The sequence below is a fragment of the Lasiosphaeria miniovina genome, assembly GCF_030549165.1.
Source record: "Lasiosphaeria miniovina strain SMH2392-1A chromosome Unknown B0T26scaffold_5, whole genome shotgun sequence".
NCBI classification, from domain to species: Eukaryota; Fungi; Ascomycota; class Sordariomycetes; order Sordariales; family Lasiosphaeriaceae; genus Lasiosphaeria; species Lasiosphaeria miniovina.
This window is the reverse complement of record NW_026848224.1, coordinates 542,887-564,052: the sequence shown is the minus strand read 5'-3', so window position 1 is coordinate 564,052 and position 21,166 is coordinate 542,887. Positions and strand designations below refer to the sequence as shown.

At 56.2% G+C, this 21,166-nt stretch overlaps 5 protein-coding genes across 5 annotated transcripts; 3 read left to right on the top strand and 2 right to left on the bottom strand.

The window, feature by feature from the left end:
• Positions 1 to 136: 136 nt before the first annotated feature.
• Positions 137 to 2,080, bottom strand: B0T26DRAFT_779770 (soluble quino protein glucose/sorbosone dehydrogenase; the record flags this gene model as incomplete). Its single annotated transcript, XM_060446672.1, has 4 exons — positions 1,329 to 2,080; positions 887 to 1,270; positions 433 to 797; positions 137 to 368 (listed from the first exon to the last, which is right to left on the bottom strand). The coding sequence occupies exons 1-4, from the start codon at positions 1,629 to 1,631 to the stop codon at positions 137 to 139; spliced, it is 1,284 nt and encodes a 427-aa protein (XP_060293829.1). The 5' UTR covers positions 1,632 to 2,080.
• A 4,934-nt stretch (positions 2,081 to 7,014) lies between these two features.
• B0T26DRAFT_752733 (feruloyl esterase A2) lies at positions 7,015 to 7,947 on the top strand (the record flags this gene model as incomplete). The annotated part of the gene is made up of 1 exon (XM_060445558.1): positions 7,015 to 7,947. One exon carries the CDS (start codon positions 7,015 to 7,017, stop codon positions 7,945 to 7,947), a length of 933 nt encoding a protein of 310 aa, XP_060293828.1.
• Positions 7,948 to 8,784: 837 nt separating this feature from the next.
• B0T26DRAFT_651876 (tannase subunit) lies at positions 8,785 to 10,557 on the top strand (the record flags this gene model as incomplete). Its single annotated transcript, XM_060438313.1, has 1 exon — positions 8,785 to 10,557. The coding sequence occupies one exon, from the start codon at positions 8,785 to 8,787 to the stop codon at positions 10,555 to 10,557; it is 1,773 nt and encodes a 590-aa protein (XP_060293827.1).
• A 5,187-nt stretch (positions 10,558 to 15,744) lies between these two features.
• B0T26DRAFT_676955 (gluconolactonase) lies at positions 15,745 to 17,547 on the top strand (the record flags this gene model as incomplete). The annotated part of the gene is made up of 7 exons (XM_060440041.1): positions 15,745 to 15,900; positions 16,073 to 16,424; positions 16,495 to 16,602; positions 16,670 to 16,879; positions 16,999 to 17,089; positions 17,146 to 17,225; positions 17,330 to 17,547. The coding sequence occupies 7 exons, from the start codon at positions 15,745 to 15,747 to the stop codon at positions 17,545 to 17,547; spliced, it is 1,215 nt and encodes a 404-aa protein (XP_060293826.1).
• Positions 17,548 to 17,698: 151 nt separating this feature from the next.
• On the bottom strand, positions 17,699 to 20,296 carry B0T26DRAFT_649182 (ankyrin repeat-containing protein; the record flags this gene model as incomplete). Its single annotated transcript, XM_060438062.1, has 2 exons — positions 17,699 to 18,427; positions 18,593 to 20,296. 2 exons carry the CDS (start codon positions 20,294 to 20,296, stop codon positions 17,699 to 17,701), a joined length of 2,433 nt encoding a protein of 810 aa, XP_060293825.1.
• Positions 20,297 to 21,166: the final 870 nt, after the last annotated feature.

Sequence of the window (21,166 nt, the reverse complement as noted above, 5' to 3'; positions counted from 1 at the left end):
TTAACTATAGTCGAGGATGAGTGAGCAGGGCAAGAGGTCGTGGTAAGATATCCCTCCGTCGTACAACGCAACAACCATTTTATTTAGAACTAACTAGCCAAAATGCTCGCATAGCCGAAGCCCCCTTCACTTCGCTTTAGGCGCCGTACACAACGTAGACCTCCCCGGTCGAATCGCTCGACACATACAGGCGGCCTTTGCCGTCGAACGCCAGCCCGACGGGCCGGAAGCAGCCGCCCGGGCAGTTGCCGAGGTTGCTGTTCTCCATGACGGGGATGGCCGCCGTCTTGCTGGTCGGCGGGGCGACGGGCTTGCCGTTCGCAAAGTCGATGCGCATGACGCGGTATCCGTCGGCCGGCTGCCGATCCCTGGCGTGGTTTGCATGTCAGCACTGTCGTTGTTTCTCTTGCTTTCTCTGCCGGGAAGACCTGCCAGCTCCCGTGAAAGGCAATATACGCGCTCGAGCCGTTGGCGGTGAACTTGAAGTCGAGCGGCGCCGTGTGCGGGTCAAAGTGCAGCGCGCCGGGCGGGTGCGCGGCGCAGCCCTCGCCGGCCTCCAGCTTGGGCACGTCGTCGGGCGCGAACAGCGTGCCGACCGTCAGTCCGGCCTGTCCGGCCACCCCCAGCATCTCCGTGTCCCATGCCGGCACGCACCACGGGTACCCGAAGTTGGCGCCCTTGGCCGTGTTGTTGCTGATGCCGAGAGCGCCGTGGTAGTTGAGCTTCTCGGCCGGGTTCTCGTTGTGCACGTCGTTGCCGTTGACTCTGAGGTCGTCGATTGAGTTTTCTACCGACCACTGTGTGTTGCTGTCGTGTTAGCTGTTTGGCGGGTGTGTGGTAGTTTTAAAGATGGCGAGGGACGTGATCAAGCAGCATGGCGTCATACCACGGCCCCCAGCGGATCTTCGTCCATGCCCACAATGTTGCGCAGGCCCCATCCCAACACCTCGCCACCCGAGATGTAGTCGATTGCCGCCAGCCGCGACTGGGCGATGCTGAACGTCTTGATCATGCTGCGTCCCGACGACTGGTCCACCGTGGGCGTGTCGATGTTGAGGCGAGACCCGCGCGCAATGGCCATGACGTCGGGGCTCGACCTGGAGACCAGCAGAGTCCGGGTTGGGTGGCCGTCGTGGTACATGCCCCTGATCAAGACCTTGCCCGGCCCGACCTTGCCCGCGTCGGCGTCGTACTCGTACGCCGTGACACTGGACAGGTTGGACGTGAAGAGCGTCCGTCCGTCGGCGCCGAGGGCGATGCCGTGGTTGGTCTGAGATGGGGTGTCAGCGACGCACATGCCATGGAGTCGGTGTAGGGTGGCAACCTACGCTTTGGTCGCTCGTCAGGGCCGACTTGGACTGCACGCAAACAATGTCGCCCTGCTCTCTCAGCACCAGTCGCTGCACGGACCCGCTGCCGCCCTCGGCGACGAGAAGGTTGCCGGCAGAGTCGACGGCGATGTGGCGAGGGTTCTGTAGACCCGACGCGAGCACGTTGACCCTGTAGCCGGAGCCCATCTTGGGCGAGAGGCGGCTGGTCACGCCTGGGCACGCCGACTGGGCGGCCGCGTCGGAAGGGAGCAGCCATGCGAGGGCGGCAAGGCCTCGAACCGCGAAAGAGAAGCGGGTCATAATCGCGAATTGATGCTGAAGATGCCGATTTGAATAGGTATATGCTGCGAAGCTTACTTCGAGCTCGTCCCGTTCCGAGGGGGTGGGAGGACCGCCCCTTTATTTCAACCCCTGTGTCTCGTTACACGAGCACCACGCAGCACCGGAATTTGCCAAGCCGGTGCACACCTCGGCCGCTGCTTGTCACCATCACCATAGCCGCTGATCCGTCTCGGCCATGCAGCTCTGGAATGATATGGTGAACGATATGACGACTTGAAAGCGGGGATGGCCTGGTGCCTGCCCGCGACGACGCACGCTCATTCACCCGGGACATGGCTTGGCGTGCTATCGGCGGTTGGTTATCACTTTGGTCTAAGATTACAGTCGAGACCAACCGTGGCAGGCAGCGGAAAAGACGTTGCTGACCGGCTGTCGCTGCTAATTAATTAACCCGTATATTGTGGATTGCATTGTGTGCTTCGTGCCCACTTTGCCTTTTATCCACCTTCTGTCACCTATTAAACCTTCCACTGTACCACCCTGTGCCCTGTGGCAATTTGATTAGCCTCTGTATTCCAACTCCTCGGGTCGTATATCAATATCTTAATTGCATTGGATTTTCCACTGGTCGAATGGTAGAACCATTCTTCTCACTACTTTATACGGGACTAACATGATCTTGTATCTCTTAAGCAATGGATTAGTTGAAAGAACCCTGACGGCCTTAGGAGTTGAGATAGCTTTGTATCATTACCTATTCCATAGAATTATAATTTTTTCTCCACGGGTCTTATACTCGTGCTAATTGGGAAAGACAACTTGCGGGCCAGACCTTGGCTGCAGGATTGTCATCCGGCGTGGTTACATCGTGACCGTTGGGCCCATCTTGTTAAATACAACGGTGCCTAATTGAGGGCAAAAGAGTGGTTGTGTTAGGAAAAAAAAGGGAGGTGGGCAAAGGCCGTGTAGATTCCTGGTATGGCATGCGACAGAGACAAGTGTCCTAAACCCCTTTTTTGGTCCGCGTCTTACTGCTTCAACCCCTAGATATCCACATTAAGAGCTCCCAGACCTAGGTAATTCGTATCGTACTCTATGGTGATATCGTAGTACCAAAATACTGCCCACCCCTTACAATCATAACAGCCCAGTCCTCGCCTTGTAGTTACCCGGGCCAGTCGGTCTACCTATTAGTTCCAGGGCAGTTTCGAGGGTCTTCGACCTGCGCACAGGGCAGTTGCTCGGGCCTTGCAGTCAGTCAGTCGCCCGGGTCCTACAGTGACTTAGATTAGAATATTCTTTAAGAAAGAGAAAGTTATACGTTACATAGTGTTCGTACGTTATATATATACGTTATAGTACAATCAGCTTGTCAACTACAAGCCAGTTGCTAAGAGCTAGCCAAGCAACTGCTCTGCGTGCAGGTTCAAGACCTTCGCAACTGCCTTGCAATTGACGGGTTGGCTGGCTAGCCCGGGCTGTTGCCTTGTATATTTCTACGGGAACGTTTTTATACACTGTAAAATCGTTGTCGTGCACTGTAGTCCACCACATATAACCCTAATCCAGCGACCTACTCCGCTCTCCAGTGCATCCAAGATTCTGCCGCGTAGTAATTTACCACTTTTTACCATGACGCAACCGAACCTTACCTTTCCTCTACAACCGTCCTTCCACAAGCCTAAAAAACATCGTCGGCACCGCATTCAGTCGATGCATCGGTATGGCTTCATTTATTCGTCGCGCAGTACTAACTAGTGATAAAAAAGTCCGCTTTTGAAGATCTTCTAAGCGATCTGAGCGACTTTGGCCATCTCAGCGATGCGCCTGATGAAAATGCGCCGCCGCCACCACTACTCTCGAACCCACCGGCCGGCCATAAGCTCTTCAACACCAAATATGATAGCCTCGATGATCTTATCGAGGATTTGAACGATTGGGCCGCTTCTGCCCTCTTCAACACGGCCGGGCAACAACCACACGGGGCACAACCACACGGGGCACAACCACACGGGGCACAACCACTCAGGGCACAACCACTCGGGGCACAACCATCAGGGCACAACCACTCGGGGCGCAGGGAGCCGGGCTGGCAGGGCAACAAGCAGTGCTCAACACCAAGGCACGTAGCGTGTTAGCCGGGGCGGCACAACATCACGAGCTTCACGTGGCCCTGCGGCCTCTGCAGTGGCTGAAGGTCGTGTTGTAAGGCCTACACGAAGTGGAAGGGTCCCGCGACCGAGTGCCCGGGCGGAAGGCATGGATCAGTAAGGCTGTCAGTTGCATGCAGTTGTGAGTAGTTGTGACAGGCCGCAGTTTTTTATTGCATTTTTGGCTATGTTACGTAAGCGAATTAAACGAAGCCAGCTTCGATTTTTATTGTAGATTTGAACAATTTGAGCGATTCTACGGCCCTGGGCTGGAAGTACCGCATTTAGAAGTGTGTTGACGTTGGCGACGGCGGCGAGGCGGCGAGCTGCAATTGGGGTACAATTGCGCTGCCAGTGCTTGGAGCGGTGCAGCCAGCGAAAGTGGTAATTTCTTGGGCGGTGAGCTGTAAGGCCTTGGCGCCGATGTACCTACAGTGCACGACAACGATTTAACAGTGTATAAAAACGTTCTCATTTCTACTTATTAAAGTTTTCAGTTGTACAGCTGCGTACAGAAGGCGGCGTGCAATTTACAGGGAAACCTGACATGCAGAGCCTAGACCACCACGTGGCTAGGAAATAGCTCTACGGGAGTAGAACCCTTCTTTTGAACTTCTCATCCATCACCATCACCAACGATGGCACCAGATGAGCCTTCCATTGACATTCTCTGCCTCCCGCCCGACGTCTGGCAGCTCACGTACGTCACTCTCAGCCACTGCTGGGGCGACGCCGACGCGCTCGCGGGCGAAGACACGGAATTAGAACAGTCCAAGGGAGGGTCGTGCCTCGTGGCCACGTCTTGGCGAACGCCACAGTCGAACGCCCGAAACATGCTCGGGGATCGTGGTGTCCCGGACCGTGCCCGGTTGGTCGGCGAGCCGCTCCGGAAAGGGTGCATCAGCATCCTGACCGCTACATGGCGCTCTAGGCAGAAAAGTCCCGTGTTGAGCAGCCGCGTCGTGTGCCGGCGCGCTGCACCAACAGTTGTGGCTGAAACTGGCAATACTGCACGGCGTCGGACGGGCTGGGTTTGTGGCTGATTGCCATGTGCTTCCCCTGTTAGAACTATTCTCGACTAATTAGTACTGGGAGGAGGTACATACATTACATTGCGGGTGCTGAGGCTAGCCCGGGATTGATCCCGCGGCAGTTGCAAAACAACCAACTTGACTCATGTGGCGCTGTCCCCTCGTCTAATTGACATCCGCGATGCCCAAGACCATCTCGACCACTTGGAGATCGAGATCAATCATCCATGTTGGCCTCTGTCATGCCGACTCTGACCCGTGCCCGTCTAGGGACGGCGCCGGGAGCAAGGCCACCACCACAGGCCTGGTGCCTGGATTTCAGGGCCGCCCGTATTCGGTCAACCCCCTGGGGTGATGCTTTTTTTGCTCTGTTCGCGTTGTTGTGGAGGTAGCAGGGAATTACTACTGAGCTGGAGAGCCTGACCGGCATTTTTGTCATGGTCCCTCCAGCCCCCTGTGTAATCTGACAGAATTCCTCTGTGATACTGGTTGATTCCACTCAGCTCGACGTGTATTTAAATGCTCCCTCTGCTCCTGTCGGAAGAATCCGAGGGTCTGCATACGTGGCGCACTCACTGAGCCAAATGTGGCATAGATCAACCAAGCGAAGGATGCATACAAAGTAGGGTATCTAGGCTATGCCCCTCTCTCTTTCCTTCTGGAAGAAAATAAGCACTCTTTTCCCCTCAATTGATGCAGTGTTGTATGCGACAGCTCCCTCTCTCATTCCGAAGACAACAAACACTATTTCAGCCACTCCCACTACCTCCTTCACAGATCCATATTTTCTGATCTGACTTCTTCATCCACGAGACTCCTCACCCAAGCGGGTGAGAAATCTCTGTCAGTCCCCCTTTTCTCGTCTCCCTTTTCTCGTCTCCCTTTTCTCGTCTCCCTTTTCTCGTCTCGCACCCCAAACCTTCGAAAGCTCCGCCATGGCAAGCAGCAGTGGCCTCGAGAGCGCTAGCGTCGCTTTTATTGATCTTGCCGACATAGTAGGGGTCTCAGCTGTACCACCACGTTAATTCCTAATTCACATTCTATATTGGTACACCGCCACATGAAGCGCGGGTCAATTCGGGCGATGGCCTTGGAGGTTCACAAACGTGTTTTAAAGACTCGAAGAATGGTTTAATCAGGCACGAAACTGGTGACTGCAATGCTTGTCAGAGGAGGAAGCCCATTTAGATCACGATGAAATGGTGTGGGAAGGCTACGGGCTAATTTATATATTGGCCTAGCTATAGATGATATTTAGTCTTACGCGGGTACTATTTTCTTTGCTGTGCATGTAGGTTCAGGAAAGCTCTTACGCACGACGCGGTTCTAGCCCTGGCGTAACTAGTGAAGCTTGGCGGAGATGCGTTTCCTAGCCTAGCGTTGAACGCCCTACTCCATTTTCCATCGTCTGGCATTTTCCATCGTCTGGCATTTTCCATCGTCTGGCCGCGAATGCGGCGGCTCTGACCCCGGTGATCAATGTGTCTCCAGTCAAATTCCAGCTTAGCATTATCCAGTCAAATTCCAGCTCAGCATTATCCGCCAGCTCAACACCATCACACCCCTCTCAGCTTAGGCACACTCTTGAGCTCCAGCGCTCGCCAGCCAGTCTCGGCCTCAAGTTGAAGGAAGATATAAGCCCGACACGGACGAGGCCGGAAACTGTGCTGGCGATGCAACCTTTCGGCGCGGTGCGGGGTGGCTAGGGTGACTCGCACAAAATTCCACCGCATGCATAACGTCTAAAGGTATAAGACAGGTTGCGGTGAAAGTAGGCGGAGGAAGAGTGCTGATTGCTTTGATTTATTCTGTTTCATGCCAATGCGACGAAAGGTTGGCCAACGCCTCGGAAGCCAAGGAAAGCGTGCTTCCGGCTTCAATGGTCACCTATATAATAGGTCGTGGCTAATATTACCCACTGTCGGCGAATCTGCATCGGCAATCGTCGCGGCATTCGTGCAGTGAGAGAGCGGCCAACTCCCAGCGGCTAAAACCACGTACTAGGAGTCTGGTATGCCATATAAAGCGGGCCTTAGCATTAGGTCCACGACAAAGATATTGTGCAATGGTCTTGGCCGTGGCACTGAGACCCTCTAGAGGACAGCTCAAGAATCACCATCTCAAGAATCGCCATCTCAAGAATCGCCATCTCAAGAATCACCATCTCAAGAATCGCCATCTCAAGAATCACCATCGGTAAAAAAAAAAGAGATCCCAAAAATGGCAGCCAGCAAATCCCACCCTCGCGTCTCCCTAACCCTCCTCATCACAACCCTGGTTAGCCTCGGCCTCGCCGCCAAACCGTCCTCGGGCTGCGGCAGCGCCCCCAAGCTCATCACGTCGGCCAGCACGCAGACGCCTCTTACGCTGACCGTCAACAACCAGAAGCGCGAGTTCTTCGTCAAGCTGCCCGACAACTACAACAACACGCACCCGCACCGGCTGGTGCTCACGCTCCACGCGCTGGGCGGCCAGGCATCGCAGGTCGTCGCCGGCACGGGCGGCTACCTGCCCTACTACGGCCTCGCGGCGCTGGCCACCAGCACCAACGCCACCCTGGCCACCAACACGCGGACCATCTTCGTCGCGCCCAACGGCCTCAGCAACGGCTGGGGCAACACCAACGGCACCGACGTCAAGTTCATCGCGCAGGTGCTCGCGGCCGTCGAGGCCGACGCGTGCGTGGACCAGTCCCTGCGCTTCTCGACGGGCTTCAGCTTCGGCAGCGCCATGTCGTACATCCTGGCGTGCTCCATCGGCGGCGGCATCGACGGGCTGCGCGCGGTCGCCGCGCTGTCGGGCAACCCGCAGATCAGCGGCACGTGCCCGGGCAGCACGGCGTCGGCCGATGATGCGGTCGCCTACTACGGCCAGCACGGCACCAGCGACACGGTGCTGCCCATCGCCGGCAGCCGGTCCATGCGCGACCGCTTCCTGCAGCTCAACGGCTGCGACGCCGCCCAGAAGGAGGCCACAGACCCCGCCACCGGCAGCGGGACTCATGTCAAGACTGTCTACCGCGGCTGCAAGCCCGACAAGCCCGTCGTGTGGGTCACGTTTGACGGTCCGCATACGCCGACGCCCAAGGACAAGGGGCAGAGCGATACGTGGGTCCCGGCAGAGACGTGGGCGTTTTTCTCGCAGTTTACGTGAAGGGGTTTGGGCGCGTGTTTGGGCGCGTGTTTGGGCGTGTGTTTGGATGAGGATGGCTGCGGGTGGGCTTGTAACGACAGACGATGTTTGTCCTCGTACGAGGCGGCTTGTAACGACAGACGGTGTTTGTTCTCCGTACGAGGCGACCATCTGCTAGTCTAGATAGCTTGCATGTTCAAGTCACGGTTCACATCTTTCGGCCTGCCGCAGTTTTAAGCGTTTCAATGAGATACCAAGTTGAGTGTTCAGAAGGCGACTTGGTACGTGTCGTTCGTATAGTAGCTTCTTTCTGGCTCCTTTGTAGCTCCTTTGTAGCTCCTTTCTAGCTCCTTTCTGGCTCCTTTCCGGCTCCTTTCCAGCTCCTTTCTAGCTCGCTCCTGTTAGGGATACCCAGTTTCCAGTCGCCAGCATTCTAACCACAGAAAAATGAAAACACTGCAATCACAACGCACTAACCTTTATCAGCCCGGACCAGCCAGGCCTTTCCCGGACCAGCCAGGCCTTTCCCGGATCAGCCAGGCCTTTCCCGCCGCAGGTACTATTTCTGCCTCTCGACCTCCCGATTAGCGCGAGCGGCGCGCCGGCTAAATATCCCGTCTCTCGCTCCCGCCCACTTTATAATTAGTGATTTTCTATGCCGGTGGATCTGCCCGATCTGCGCGATCGACGACGCGTCAGCAGCGTGCGCGACATCTACACAAATGAGGGCGGGCTATCGTGTCAGATATTGCTACTGTTGTTATCTTCTCCTCTATCTGTTGCAGGAGCTTTGCACGCCGTCTTCTCACACCACTTCACTCTCGATAGAGGCCAAGCAATAGAAACGGATAGCTAGCCATGCCTTTCTCTCTGCGGGTTGTTTCAGCGGCCATCGCCTTCTCTATCGGCGCCAGTGCCGTCGAGAAGAGAGGCGCCGCCACCCTCGGCGATGTCTGCACCACGGCGTACGCCAAGGCATCGCTCCCCGCCCACGGCTTCTTCCCCGGCATCACCATCGACCCGGTCTCGGTCCAGACATCGATCGTCACCAAGGCCGCGGTCACCTCCGAGTGGTTCCCCGCCAGCGTCGTCGACTACTGCAACGTGACTTTCGCCTACAAGCACGATGGCCTCACCGGCGACAGGGTGCAGGTGACGTACTGGGTGCCCGCGCCGGACAGGTTCCAGAACCGCTACGTCTCGACCGGGGGCGGAGGCCTCGCCATCAACTCGGGGAAGGGGTTTATTCCTACTGGCATCATTGTCGGCGCCGTGTCGGGCTTGACCGACGGCGGCTTCGGGTCCTTCAGCAACCAGGCCGACTCGGTGTTTCTGCTCTCCAACGGCACCGTGAACTGGCAGGCAACCCACATGTTCGGGTACCAAGCCCACCACGAGCTCGCCACTCTGGGCGCCGAGTTCGCCAGGAACCTGTTCAACGTGTCCAAGGTCTTCTCGTACTACCAGGGCTGCTCCGAGGGCGGCCGCGAGGGCTGGAGCCAGCTGCAGCGGTTCGCCGACCAGTTCGACGGCGCCGCCATCGGCGCGCCCGCCTTCCGCTTCAGCCAGCTGCAGGTCAGCCACCTGACCCCCAGCGTGGTCGAGCAGACGCTGGGCTACTTCCCGCCGCCGTGCGAGCTGGAGAAGATTGTTAACCTCACCATTGCCGCCTGCGACGGGCTGGACGGCCGCCTCGACGGCGTCGTGGCCCGGTCCGACCTGTGCAAGCTGCACTTCAACATCAGCAGCACCATCGGCGCCCCCTACTCCTGCGCAGCCACCGGCACCGGCGGCGGCTTCGGTCGGCCGGGCGCACGCAAGCCGCGACAGTTCCCATTCCCGGCCCCGAGCCCCGCGCAGAACGGCACCGTCACCGCCCAGGCCGTCGCCGTGGCCCAGACCATCCTCAACGGGCTGCACGACTCGCAGGGCCGCCTCGCGTACCTCGCGCCGCAGCCGGCCGCGGGCTTCTCGGACGCGCGCACAACCTTCGACGCCGCCGCCAACAAGTGGCGCCCGAGCATCAACGGGCTAGGCGGCGAGTGGGTGGCGCGGTACCTGCAGCTGCGCGACACGAGCGTGCTGGGCAGCCTCGACGGGGTCACGTACGACACGCTCAAGGCCTGGATGGTGCAGGGCCAGAACGCGTACGCCGACACGCTGCAGACGACGTACCCGGACCTGGCCCCCCTGAGAGCCGCCGGCGCCAAGGTCGTGCAAGTCCACGGCGAGGCGGACGACGGCATCCCCGCCGGATCTTCCGTGCACTACTACGAGGCCGTGCGCGCCGTCATGTTCCCCGACCTGCCGTTCAACGCCAGCACGGCCGTGCTGGACGACTTTTATCGGCTGTATATCGTACCTGGCGGCGCGCACTGCGGGCCGAACAGGGCCCAGCCCGCCGGCGGCTGGCCGCAGACGACGCTGCAGACCGTCATCGAGTGGGTTGAGGAGGGCGTTGCGCCGGACACGCTGAATAGCACCTCTGCGGGCGGGATCGATGCCATTTGCCGCTGGCCGCTGCGGCCGCTTTGGTCTGCCAACGGGACGAAGTTGGACTGTGTCTACGACCAAAAGTCGATCGACACGTGGAAGTACAAGTTTGACGCGTATAATTTGCCGCTGTACTAGAACTAGTGCCTAGGTGTTGATGGGTGCCTAGGTGTTGGTAGGTGATGTTGAAGCTAAAAAGGGGGTCAACGGCGGATTATCTAGGTCTTAAATAACCTGCTCAAAGACCCACGCGCTGCCATTTGACTTTGTGGCGGTATGCATGAGACTGCCGTGGACTGGAAGAGACTTGCCTGCTTCTCCTGACAACGCTCTGAGCCAAGCCTGGAACACCCCATATTATCGCCATGATCTGTGGCACTGGGCGCTTATTGCCCCTGGATTCACCGCCTAGATCGCATCGGAGAGCTTGGCAAGCGAGAATTGGGCGATAAAATGGCAAGTGGCGTACTGCTAGTGTCGCCAAGCCAGCTCGCCGCGTTTCTGTTTTGGTGCTCTTTGCGGCCAGAACGCCAGCTGAATGAGGCGTGTAACCTTATTGGTTTCAATATCGGGTTCTTGCATACTGGGGTGTGTCACCGCAGCTAGGGCATTGAATTGCAAGCCAGCTACTTAGGTTGGTATAAAGGTGCCAATTGATCCCAGCAACCCAGAATGAAATTATTTGCTCGTCTTCATTCTTGTCTCGCCCCCGGGTCGTCAACAAGCCAACTACCACACCGCTAACTGCTAACTGCGCCAATTCTGCTCGAACACCCTGCGTTCCAGTCTACTACACCCGTCATACACAAGAACAAGAACAGAGCTGAAATATCTTCTGAAACTTATCAATGTTCGTCTCTAACATCTTACGTCTGCCTTCTGTGTTCTGGGACTACATATCTAAGAATCTCAGCCACGGCCAGCTTCTCATGTAAGGTCTAATCCAAATACAGAGCGACGCAATGACGGACTGCTCAGACTGGCTGCTCGAAATCTTCTGCGACTACCTCTGCTGCTCTCGCAACAAGAACGCCCAACAGTCCACCGCATACGCGCCAGCGCCATACGGAAACGTGCAGGGCTATGAGATGCAGCCGCAAGCAATGAGCCAGCCGGCCCCGGCCCCGTATTATGCACAAACACAAATCTACAACCCTCCGCCGAATATGAACCTCCAGCCGCAGTATTACCCACCGCAAACGAACGCACTGGGCTGACAAGGCGGAAGCTAAGAAGTTTTATTTCTGAATACATTGGCAGTTGTCAGCTCTCTTTGGGTGGGCGGAGGGCCTGTAACATCAATAATAGGAGTCTCCGGGCTCCTTTTCTTACGCATTCAAGGCATAAAAATAAGCTACCTGACTAGGTAGGAAGGGGTCAGCTGAACGGATGCCTCCGGCGGCGCCTGCCGCGGGCTGTCCTCGCTTCGCTCGAGGGAAGGCTGGCTGGGCCATTTTACTAAGAAATTAGTAAGGACAACCCCGCTTTGTGCCATAGCTCGTAGCCAAAGGTTGACTCAACTGTATCAACCGTGTCAACTGTGTCAACTGTGTCAACTGTGTCAACTGTGTCAACTGTGTCAACTGTGTCAACTGTGTCAACTGTGTCAACTGTGTTAAAAGTAAAAAACACAGGAGAGTCATCACAACGTAAACAGCATGGTGTTGAGGCAGAAAAAGTCGATTCTGCTATCTAGGCTGCACCCGGACCAACATCTCGCCGACGTCAACACGACGCTGGTAATCCGCCGCACGCGAGGCACTTGTAACGTCATTCTTGGCCAGCGTTGGCAATGGCTCAAACAACTCAATCTTGAGGCCGTATTTGGTTGAATTGAGCCACCAAAAATGGATATTTGGCTGGGTTGAGGCTAGAATTGATTGATATGGTAATAATTGATGATATTTGACGGCATCTTCAGCTCCACCAAAAAAAGATGTAAAACGTTATCGAAGAGGTCTAAAATAGTAAATAAAATGCCCTGAAGCCCGGAAAAGCTCGTCAACGTACCCAATCCTTCAAATACATGATGTTATTGAAGGTATCGTCGCCCATTCTATCTATGCGCCGAAGACCAGCTTACCGTTACTGAATGCCCCCTCCGGGTCCGCTGACACAAGTCAACTAGGCCAAAAGCGGAACACCCTGGCTGCGGAATTTGCGTGTAAGACACAAACGCCATCACATCCTTCGCGCAGGTCACACCGCCGAATACGCACAACTGTTTCATTGAACGGTAGTAATTTGTAACTGCTTCATTAAACGGTAGTAATTTATGTTGAGTGCTCTAGCTTACACGGGCGAAAAAGCGCCACCGGCATGTTCCGCAGCTAGGGTGTTCTGCTTTTAGCCCAGTTGACTTAGACCTCAACGCCGTCTTCCTCGACGTGAAACTTTCGGCATGCTCCTTTTGCAAATGGCCTGCCGCCGAGCTTGTGCTTACGGCCGTAAAGACCTTCTCGTAATAGTAATATGCTTAGAATCGCTGTAGGAATGGAAGGTTCGGTAGAAAGGTCGGATTCGGCTGCTTATTTACGTCGTGATGGTTACATTACAGCTTCAACGGTGCATTACAGCAACCTGCGGCCTGCCTGGCAGTCAGAGATTTTCCCGGGCCCAGGAAAATACGGGACTAGTCTTAGTCAAGGAGCACCCTGGACCCAGGAAAATCCGAAAAATCGCCCTAAAATAGCCTAGCCAATGGGAAATAATTGACAATTCGCCAATTATTTTGGCCCTACGAGTCGGTTGAATTTGACCTCAAAATCGTGTAATTAATTGCTCTAAATGGCTATATTTGATCGATTGAATTGGATAAATTTGAGTTGGTGCCGGCGCTGCTGTCAAGCGTAGCTCCCTGTGACTTGTGAAACTTGATGGCGTACGTAATAGCAACGGGGACTTGACGGCGAGAGCAGGCCGCATTACCGCTCTGGAAGTCCCGCAAGGACTGGAAGATCGGCACAACATTTCTCGGAATAGCCTCATCGTCAGGGAAGCAAGCCGGGCCGTTATACTTGTCCATTTTGACAAGTAGGACAAAGGGAGCCTAAGCGATATCATAAAACTTCGGAAGTAAGGACTCTACCCAGCTAAACTTCGGGACAACGGATCTACAGCTATTCTAGCCCCTCAATACCAGAATAAATTCTCATGATAATTAGATATTTCGATGTTCATGGTCTAATTGTTGGATTTCTAGGGGGCAAGCCCCCTAAGACCCCCAGTACCTGCGGCGCTTTTAGCTACGGCGCTCTTGGCTGCGGCGCTGTGCCTGTGGTGCCTTCCTTCATGCAGCTTACGCGCGTTATATCTACCAATTGGGAAATTGCTCCTTCCTGACACAACCACGACACAGCAAAGCGGCATTTCACGGCCTAAACCTGTCTAAGGTTCATCCGATCGACCAGTCCCTCGAGTCCATTTCGACACGGACGAAAACTGGGCAATCGCTATGCGAGAAACTTTCGGCACCCTCACGGTAATATAGAATACAGCGGAACGGAGCCACCTCCGGCTCGCAAGCTCGCCTACGGTGGCGTAGAGAGGCTGAATTAGCAAAATGTAAACTGCGAACGTTGAACTATCTTCTTTCTCAAGGGTGTGAGCTTTATGTGAGTCTTGGCTGATCTGCTGCACGGGTGGTAGCATCTGCTGCAGCTTGTGGGGAGCTAGAACACTCAAGTTTGCTGTCCCGCATTGATATGAATGTGGAGGTGCATCGACTGTTGGAATGTGGGCCTCGAAGGAGCTAGGCAAAGGATTTGCAGCCTACTTCGTAACCTACTTCGTAGCCTAATTCGCGACCTACTTCGCCACCTATTTCGCCACCACAATAGTAGTGTAAAGGGGAGTTTTCTGGTACTGCCAGAAGAAGAGGCATATACAGAACAATCCATCACTTGAACCAACAGTTTTCGGCGTGCAGTTACGCCCTGTTGCTTCCAGTACCGGTACCTGATGAATCAAACATCGACATCGTGGACCGGCCATTCGTCGGAGAACCCATCCTAGCGCTACGGCTCCGGCTGCAGCTCTGGGTCGGGCTATTGTTATTTGTTGCACCTTTGTCCTTTGCCGCGTGCGTGAAAGTTGCCAATGCTAGGCGCCATCTTAGGGGTTGGAGCCTACCGACCCCACATTTTTATTTTAACTGCTTGGCCAAGACCAGCAGTCTCAGGACAACTGCACTGCTGCCAACAGACTATAGTCAAACAAAGGTACTGCGTGTTTCTTTCTTAACTTCTTCAGCGGCCTAGCATGTGGGGGTTCGCGACATCCAAGTGCTCTCCACACGTACGGTGCATTAAAAGACCCAACTCGAGTGGTTGCTTTTGCTTGGAGATGCTGTTACATCCACCCAAGCCAAGATCAAAGAGGGTCTCAACTGCACAAAACTTTCAGTGAAAATGAAGCAAAGATGCAGATTGGGATAAATGATCAATTGAGTCGCCGAATTTTGACAATGCGCCCAAGCATCATGTCATTTTGTGCGTAGCCTGAACGTGAGCCTGACTGTAATGTAGCTTTGAAACCGAATGTGACAATACCAGTGGACTCTAAACATGAGGAAGAGCTGGGGTTTGCTCGCAGAGGGGCACAAAACACCGAAAGAAGCGACTTTCTAGAATCTACCATGCTACAGACAAAAGGCAGGTGTCCGGATTCGTGTTTCAACGGTGCAGTGGCTGGGAATACTACCACGGGGCTGCAGTGATACTACCATAGAATTGGCAATTCCGGGGAAACGGCCGACTCCCAACCACTCAGCGCGTTGACGGGCCCGGTTCCGTGGGAGGAGCCCTGAGCGGACACGCTAGCAGTTCGGCTGGATAAAGTGCACGGCGGCAATATTGCTTGCAAAAGCGACCCTGGCCCGCCTGGCTAGTTTCTCCGCAGTGGTAGTCAATTGTAGTACGCCCACGCTTGGTTTTTGATGGGGCAGTCCGCCGGGAGTGCAGCCCCTAACCCCTAATTCGACAATAAAATCAGGTATGCAAGGTACGGCCCAGGGAGGTGGTAAAAACCCGAGCTGGCTGGCTGGGGCCCCGGGATCGGCAGCCCGGTGATCAGCCATATTAAGTCTAGCGGCGGGCTGGCGGCACAATGATATCACGGCCTCTTATACGGGGTCAGATTATATTGCCTTTACCCGTACCTGGGCCTTGGCGGCTGATCCCACCCACCGAACCCCTCTCGCACCGGCGGGTCAAAAAGCGGAGTTTGGTACCACCATGGCCGCTTCTCGGATTCTACAACAACGAGGATCGCAGCTTCGATCGCGCCGGAAAGTCGCCGAGAAGTCAAGGAAACGTCAGTCTCGCCATGGCATCCCTCCGTTCGTTCGCGGCCGCGGCCCTCCTCGTCAACGGCGTCCACGCTGGCAAGCGCACACTGCCCGCTCTGGCCCAGGCCATCAACCAGAAGAGCTTCAACGTGCTCGCCACTGTGCCGACCGCCGAGGAGTACAACGCCAGCAGCGTGAGTAAACACCACGGCTTGACATGCCACAGCTTGACATGCCACAGCTTGACATGCCGCAGCTTGACACGCCGCAGCTTGACACGCCGCAGCTTGACACGCCGCAGCTTGACACGCCGCAGCTTGACACGCCGCAGCTTGACATACCACAGCTGTGCTAACACGGCCACAGGCACCCTGGATCCCGCAGAACTTCACCAGCCAAGGGCTGCTGGAGAAGCCGTTTCACGTCTACGACGACGCGTTCCTCGACATCCTGGGGCCCAACCCGACCTTCACCATCCTGGCGCAGACGCCCAAGGACCCCATCTTCCACGAGGCCGTAGTGTGGTACAAGCCCAACGACGAGGCCTTCTTCGTGCAGAACGCCGGCAACGCCGACGCTGGCACCGGCCTCAACAAGTCGGCCGCCATCTTCAAGATCTCGCTCAAGCAGGCCGACGCCGTCAAGGGCTCGTGGAACGCCACCGGCAAGGTCACCGTGACCCAGGTCCCGTCCAACCCCGAGATCCCCAACCCCAACGGTGAGTGGATGTCGCTCGCGCGCCCAAGTGCGAGCCCGAGAGCGCATTGCTGACGACGACGTTAAAACAGGCGCAACCCAGTACAAGGGCCAGCTGCTCTTCGCGGCCGAGGGACAGGGCCCCAACAAGGCCCCGGCGCTCTACGTCATGAACCCGGTCGTGCCATACAACACCACAGGTAGGCCAGCGCGTGCAAGCACCCAGACATCCTTCAATTTTTTACTGACCGTGCTCGACCGCGACAGTGCTGCTAAACAACTACTTCGGGCGGCAGTTCAACTCGCTCAACGACATCACGGTGCACCCCAAGAACCTAGACATCTACTTCACGGACCCGACGTACGGCGAGTCGAACAACTTCCGCCCCGCGCCCGGCCTGCAGAACCAGGTGTACCGCTACAACGACAAGACGGGCGCCGTGACGGTGGCTGCTGACGGCTTCGCGATGCCCAACGGTGAGTGCTCGCCCCTTGTCCTGCGTGAAAGAGACCAAAACAGCTGCGCTCGCCCTTTGTCCTGCGTGAAAGAGACCAAAACAGCTGCGAGTCGAGTGCTGACACGACATCCGCAACAGGCATCGCGTTCTCGCCCGGCGGCAAGTACGTCTACATCACCGACACGGGCATCTGGCGGCACGGGCTGGAGCTGACGCTGCCTTCGTCCATGTGAGTCAAATCCCTGCAGCGAGAAAAGTGACGCCAAACTGACGCGCCACGCAAAGCTACCGGTACACCGTGCAGGACGACGGCACGTTTGAGAACCGCAAGACATTCGCCTTTATCGACACCAACATCCCCGATGGTGAGCACCCTAACCCTTCCCCCCCCTTACTCCCTCTCCTTACTCCCCCCTACCCCCCATCTCTTCACATGAAACCGAGCTCAACTGACAATGTATGACTGCAGGCGTGCACTGCGACAGCAAGGGCAACGTGTACGCGGGTGTGGGCGACGGCGTGCACGTGTGGAACCCGTCGGGCACGCTGCTCGGCAAGATCTACACGGGGCGCACGTCGGCCAACTTCCAGTTTGTCGGCGGCGGCCGCGTCGTCATTGGCGGCGAGACGCAGCTGTTCTACGCCACGCTGGCCGCCGAGGGCAACCTGGTTGACAGCCAGCTATAATTAGGCCTGGCGTGGAGGTTGTGGTAACAAAAGTGTCTTATTCCGCCCGTAATGTATGTGGATGAGGAGATGGATGAGGAGATGGATGAGGAGATGGATGGGGAGATGGATGAGGAGATGGATGGCGAGATGGATGGCGAGATATGAAAATTCAAAATGGGAAGGGGGCGTTTTCTGCCGCCCGACTGCTTTTCTTTCTCTTTCCCTTTTTCGATTTGCTGGACCAGTATTTCAGACCGTACCCGATTCCCTCCAGCAGCGCCTCGACTTTCTCATATCTTGCCCTGACTTTATCGTCATCCATATCAAAGCCCTGGCCAGCGGGGTTCCTCAAAATCGTGCCCGTAGACGCCAATAGCTTGCCTGCATCGGCCCCGTTGTCTAGCAGCAATTGGACGACTTCAGGGTGTAGGCCGTCAATAGCTCCGGCGAGTGCCGTGTAATCGGTCTTGTGTCCCGCGTCGATCTCAGCCCCCTTTGCTAAAAGCAAGCGGACCGTCGGCTCCAGACCGCGATTGCTTGCTACAGCCAAGGGTGCCCGCCCTTGCGCGTTTGCTGCCTCCATGTTGGCTCCTCTATCCAAGAGCAGCTCAACAATTTCGGGGCGTCGGCACATGACGGCTGTATTGAGCGGCGTGAAACCCTCGTTATCCTTCGCGTCAATGTCAGCTCCTTTATCTAAAAGCAGACGCATCATGGCCCCATTGCCGTATATGGCGGCTAGAGCTAGAGATCTCTGCCCTGCCTTGTTTTCTGCCTCGATGTTGGCGCCCTTCTCGAGTAAGGCCGTGGCGATGGGAATACTTCCGTTCTGTACTGCTATGAGTAGCGGCGTTATTCCGAATCGGTTAGACGCTTCAATGTGTCGGTGGGGACCAGGCTGGTGCTGCAAGTCGCCATCGAGTAGCAGCGTGCTGTCGTGCTTCTTGGTCTTCCTCTCGAGGTCGACATCCCTCTCCAGCAGCCGAGCAATGATATCAGAGTGCTCCCCACCAACAGCCCAGCCGAGAAGATCCTGGCCGTCGACCCTCTCGTAGAAGTCGACGCGATCCGTCTCGATCAGCAGTTTCATCACTCCAGCGTGTCCACCTCTAAAAGCGTACTGAATGACGCGTCGTCCGTCGAGATCTTGTGCATCCGGTTCAAACGTGCCTGTGAGGAGCAGATATTCGACCAGCAACTCCTGGCCCGCCTGGGCGGCGTGCGAGAGCAGCGTGCGTCCAAAGCCGTCGACCAGGTGCTGTTGCATGTCACTCCGGGCCATGAGAGCCTTGACCACGTCCCGACGATCCTTCCTCGCCGCCAACGAGAGGGCCGTCATCCCGGCATTGTCCTTGGCACTAGGCGAGACATCGCTCCGGGCCAAAAGCAGCCACACAACACCCATGTGCCCACTTTCGGCAGCACGCATAAGCGCTGTCCGCCCCTTGTCGTCCCGCAGATCCGCAGACAGGATCCCGGAGGCCAGGTAACGACAGACTCCATCTCCATCTCCAAGTGAGGCGAGCTGAAGGAGAGACGCCCTGGTTTTATCGTCGTTCCGCATGCCGGAATACCCTGACAGCACTAAGAAGAGGTCGGGGATTTGCGAGTCGTCAAAATCGCCCTCCTCCAATGAGGCCGCGGCCTTCGCGGGCTTCACAGAACGCCGCGACCAAGTATGCTCCAGCCGTCCCAGTTTGGCGCATATCCGTCTCACAGGACGCTGTGAGGGACCAATCTTGGACACATCTATGACGGCAAATTCCCATGTCCGAGTTCGCTCGAGACGGTTCATGTCGAGATGCCGGTCGAGAAGGAAGACGCCGACTACGCCGTTTCCGCTGCCAACCTTGGTGCAGTTGAGGAGCCCAAGGCCAACCCCACTCTGAAGTAAGCCCATGAAGGGGATATTGAGATGCGCCCCTCTGCTGTTGATAGTCAGCGACCTGTCGTCGGACACAGGGGGGTGCCGGACCACAATGTCGCCTGATTCGGCAAATGCTGCAGGCCCCGTTGCCAGGAGCCCCCCACGGTTGTCACGGGACTGCCAGGCCAGGATGCTGTGGTCATCGGAGATCTTGATGATTTCTTCTTGGAGCCGAAGAAAGCCCCTTTCTCCTTCGCCATAGAGCAGCGGCATGTTAACACCAAAAAGCCCCATCAGACAATAAGCCGTATCTTCGGCCCGCGTGGTCTGCCGTCCCGCGGCCCACGACATTTTCTGCGCGACGCTGGCGTCGCTCACGTTCCCGGCAAGAACGCCAGGAGATATGTTGGTGCGGCGTGAGATGTCCTGCTGGAGTGTCACCTTGGTGCCCAGGTCGTTCCAATTTCCATCGACAAAGACGACGGTTGGAGGGGCGATGAGTTCTTGCAGAGTCCATCCTCGGGTGAACCACCGGCTTTCGGAGAAGGACGACTTAGAGGGCACGTCGGCTAGAAAGGCATAGCACTGCCCGGCTCGCTCGTACCAGCGGTACATGGAATTGATGGTCTCGGACAGCTCGGCACTGCTTGTCTTGTCGATGCAGCACGTGTCAATCCAGACATAGTCGTGACCGTCGGCTTTGGCGCGAGCGCAGCAGTTCAGGATTTTCTCGTAGCCACTTAAATGGCCGAGCTGGCGCGCTTCCGCCCGGATGTCTTGGAGGGTGACTTCGTCCTCGCCCCACGTGTGCGACAGGATGGCGTACTCGGGGATCGCATCGTCCGAAAATTCACACAGCTGAAGACGTCCTGCCGATACCTCCGTGCGAAGAAGGCGCATCTCAACGGATTGCGGAGAGGGTTAGCTAACTGATGGGCAAGGGGAAGATGAAAATGAGAATAGCAAGTGGCGGATCAATCAAGGAGAGCGAGACACCTTAAAGTTGAGATTCTCTCCCTCTTCCAGCTTATTTTTCCCCGGGTAAAAAGGGTTCGTCTTTCAAGATCTGTTCGTAATCGTCCTCGGGCTCTGTGATGTTGATGCACATGTTTGTGCGATGGCCAATTCGACCCCAAAACATGAGGTCGTGACCATCTCGGGAGCTGGGAATCGTTCCATCCATGAGCCCGTTTCGTAATTCCCTCGACAAGCGGGGCCTGCTGTAGGCTAGGCTTGTTTGGTCTCACCCATGCAACCTGCTCAGTGTCGAAAGAAGCCGAGCCACACGTGACCCGGCTGACCATTTCCGGCTCTACACTCAAGGAGAAAGGCCTCCTTTTTCCCTATAAAGCAGGGCACTTAGGACTTGCCGGCCTTTCTTCCTTCTTCCGAATGCAAGCACTCTTTTGCCCTAAAAATTGTGCAGTGTTGCATGTGATACCAAGCCAGCTCTAGGGGGGCTATCTATCCTCAAAAGGATTCTGAGAAGATGTGCCAGCCGCTTGGTGAGAACCTGGTGTCGGAGGGTCGGTGGACCACGGGCCGCGAAGAATGGGACTGTAGATGTTGAGCCTACGTCCATACTAGTACTGTATGTATTTCTTCAATTTGGGCTGGGTGTAGAAGGAGCTGATGGAAAAAAGACTCAGAATCGTTGGTTATAATTGTGCAGTTGACCCCTTCCACACTATCCGTTTGGGGCACGGCGATCTGTCAGCTGCCGCAAGACCACGTAGTTTTGTGGTCAGGAAGGGAATGACTGGATTGCTT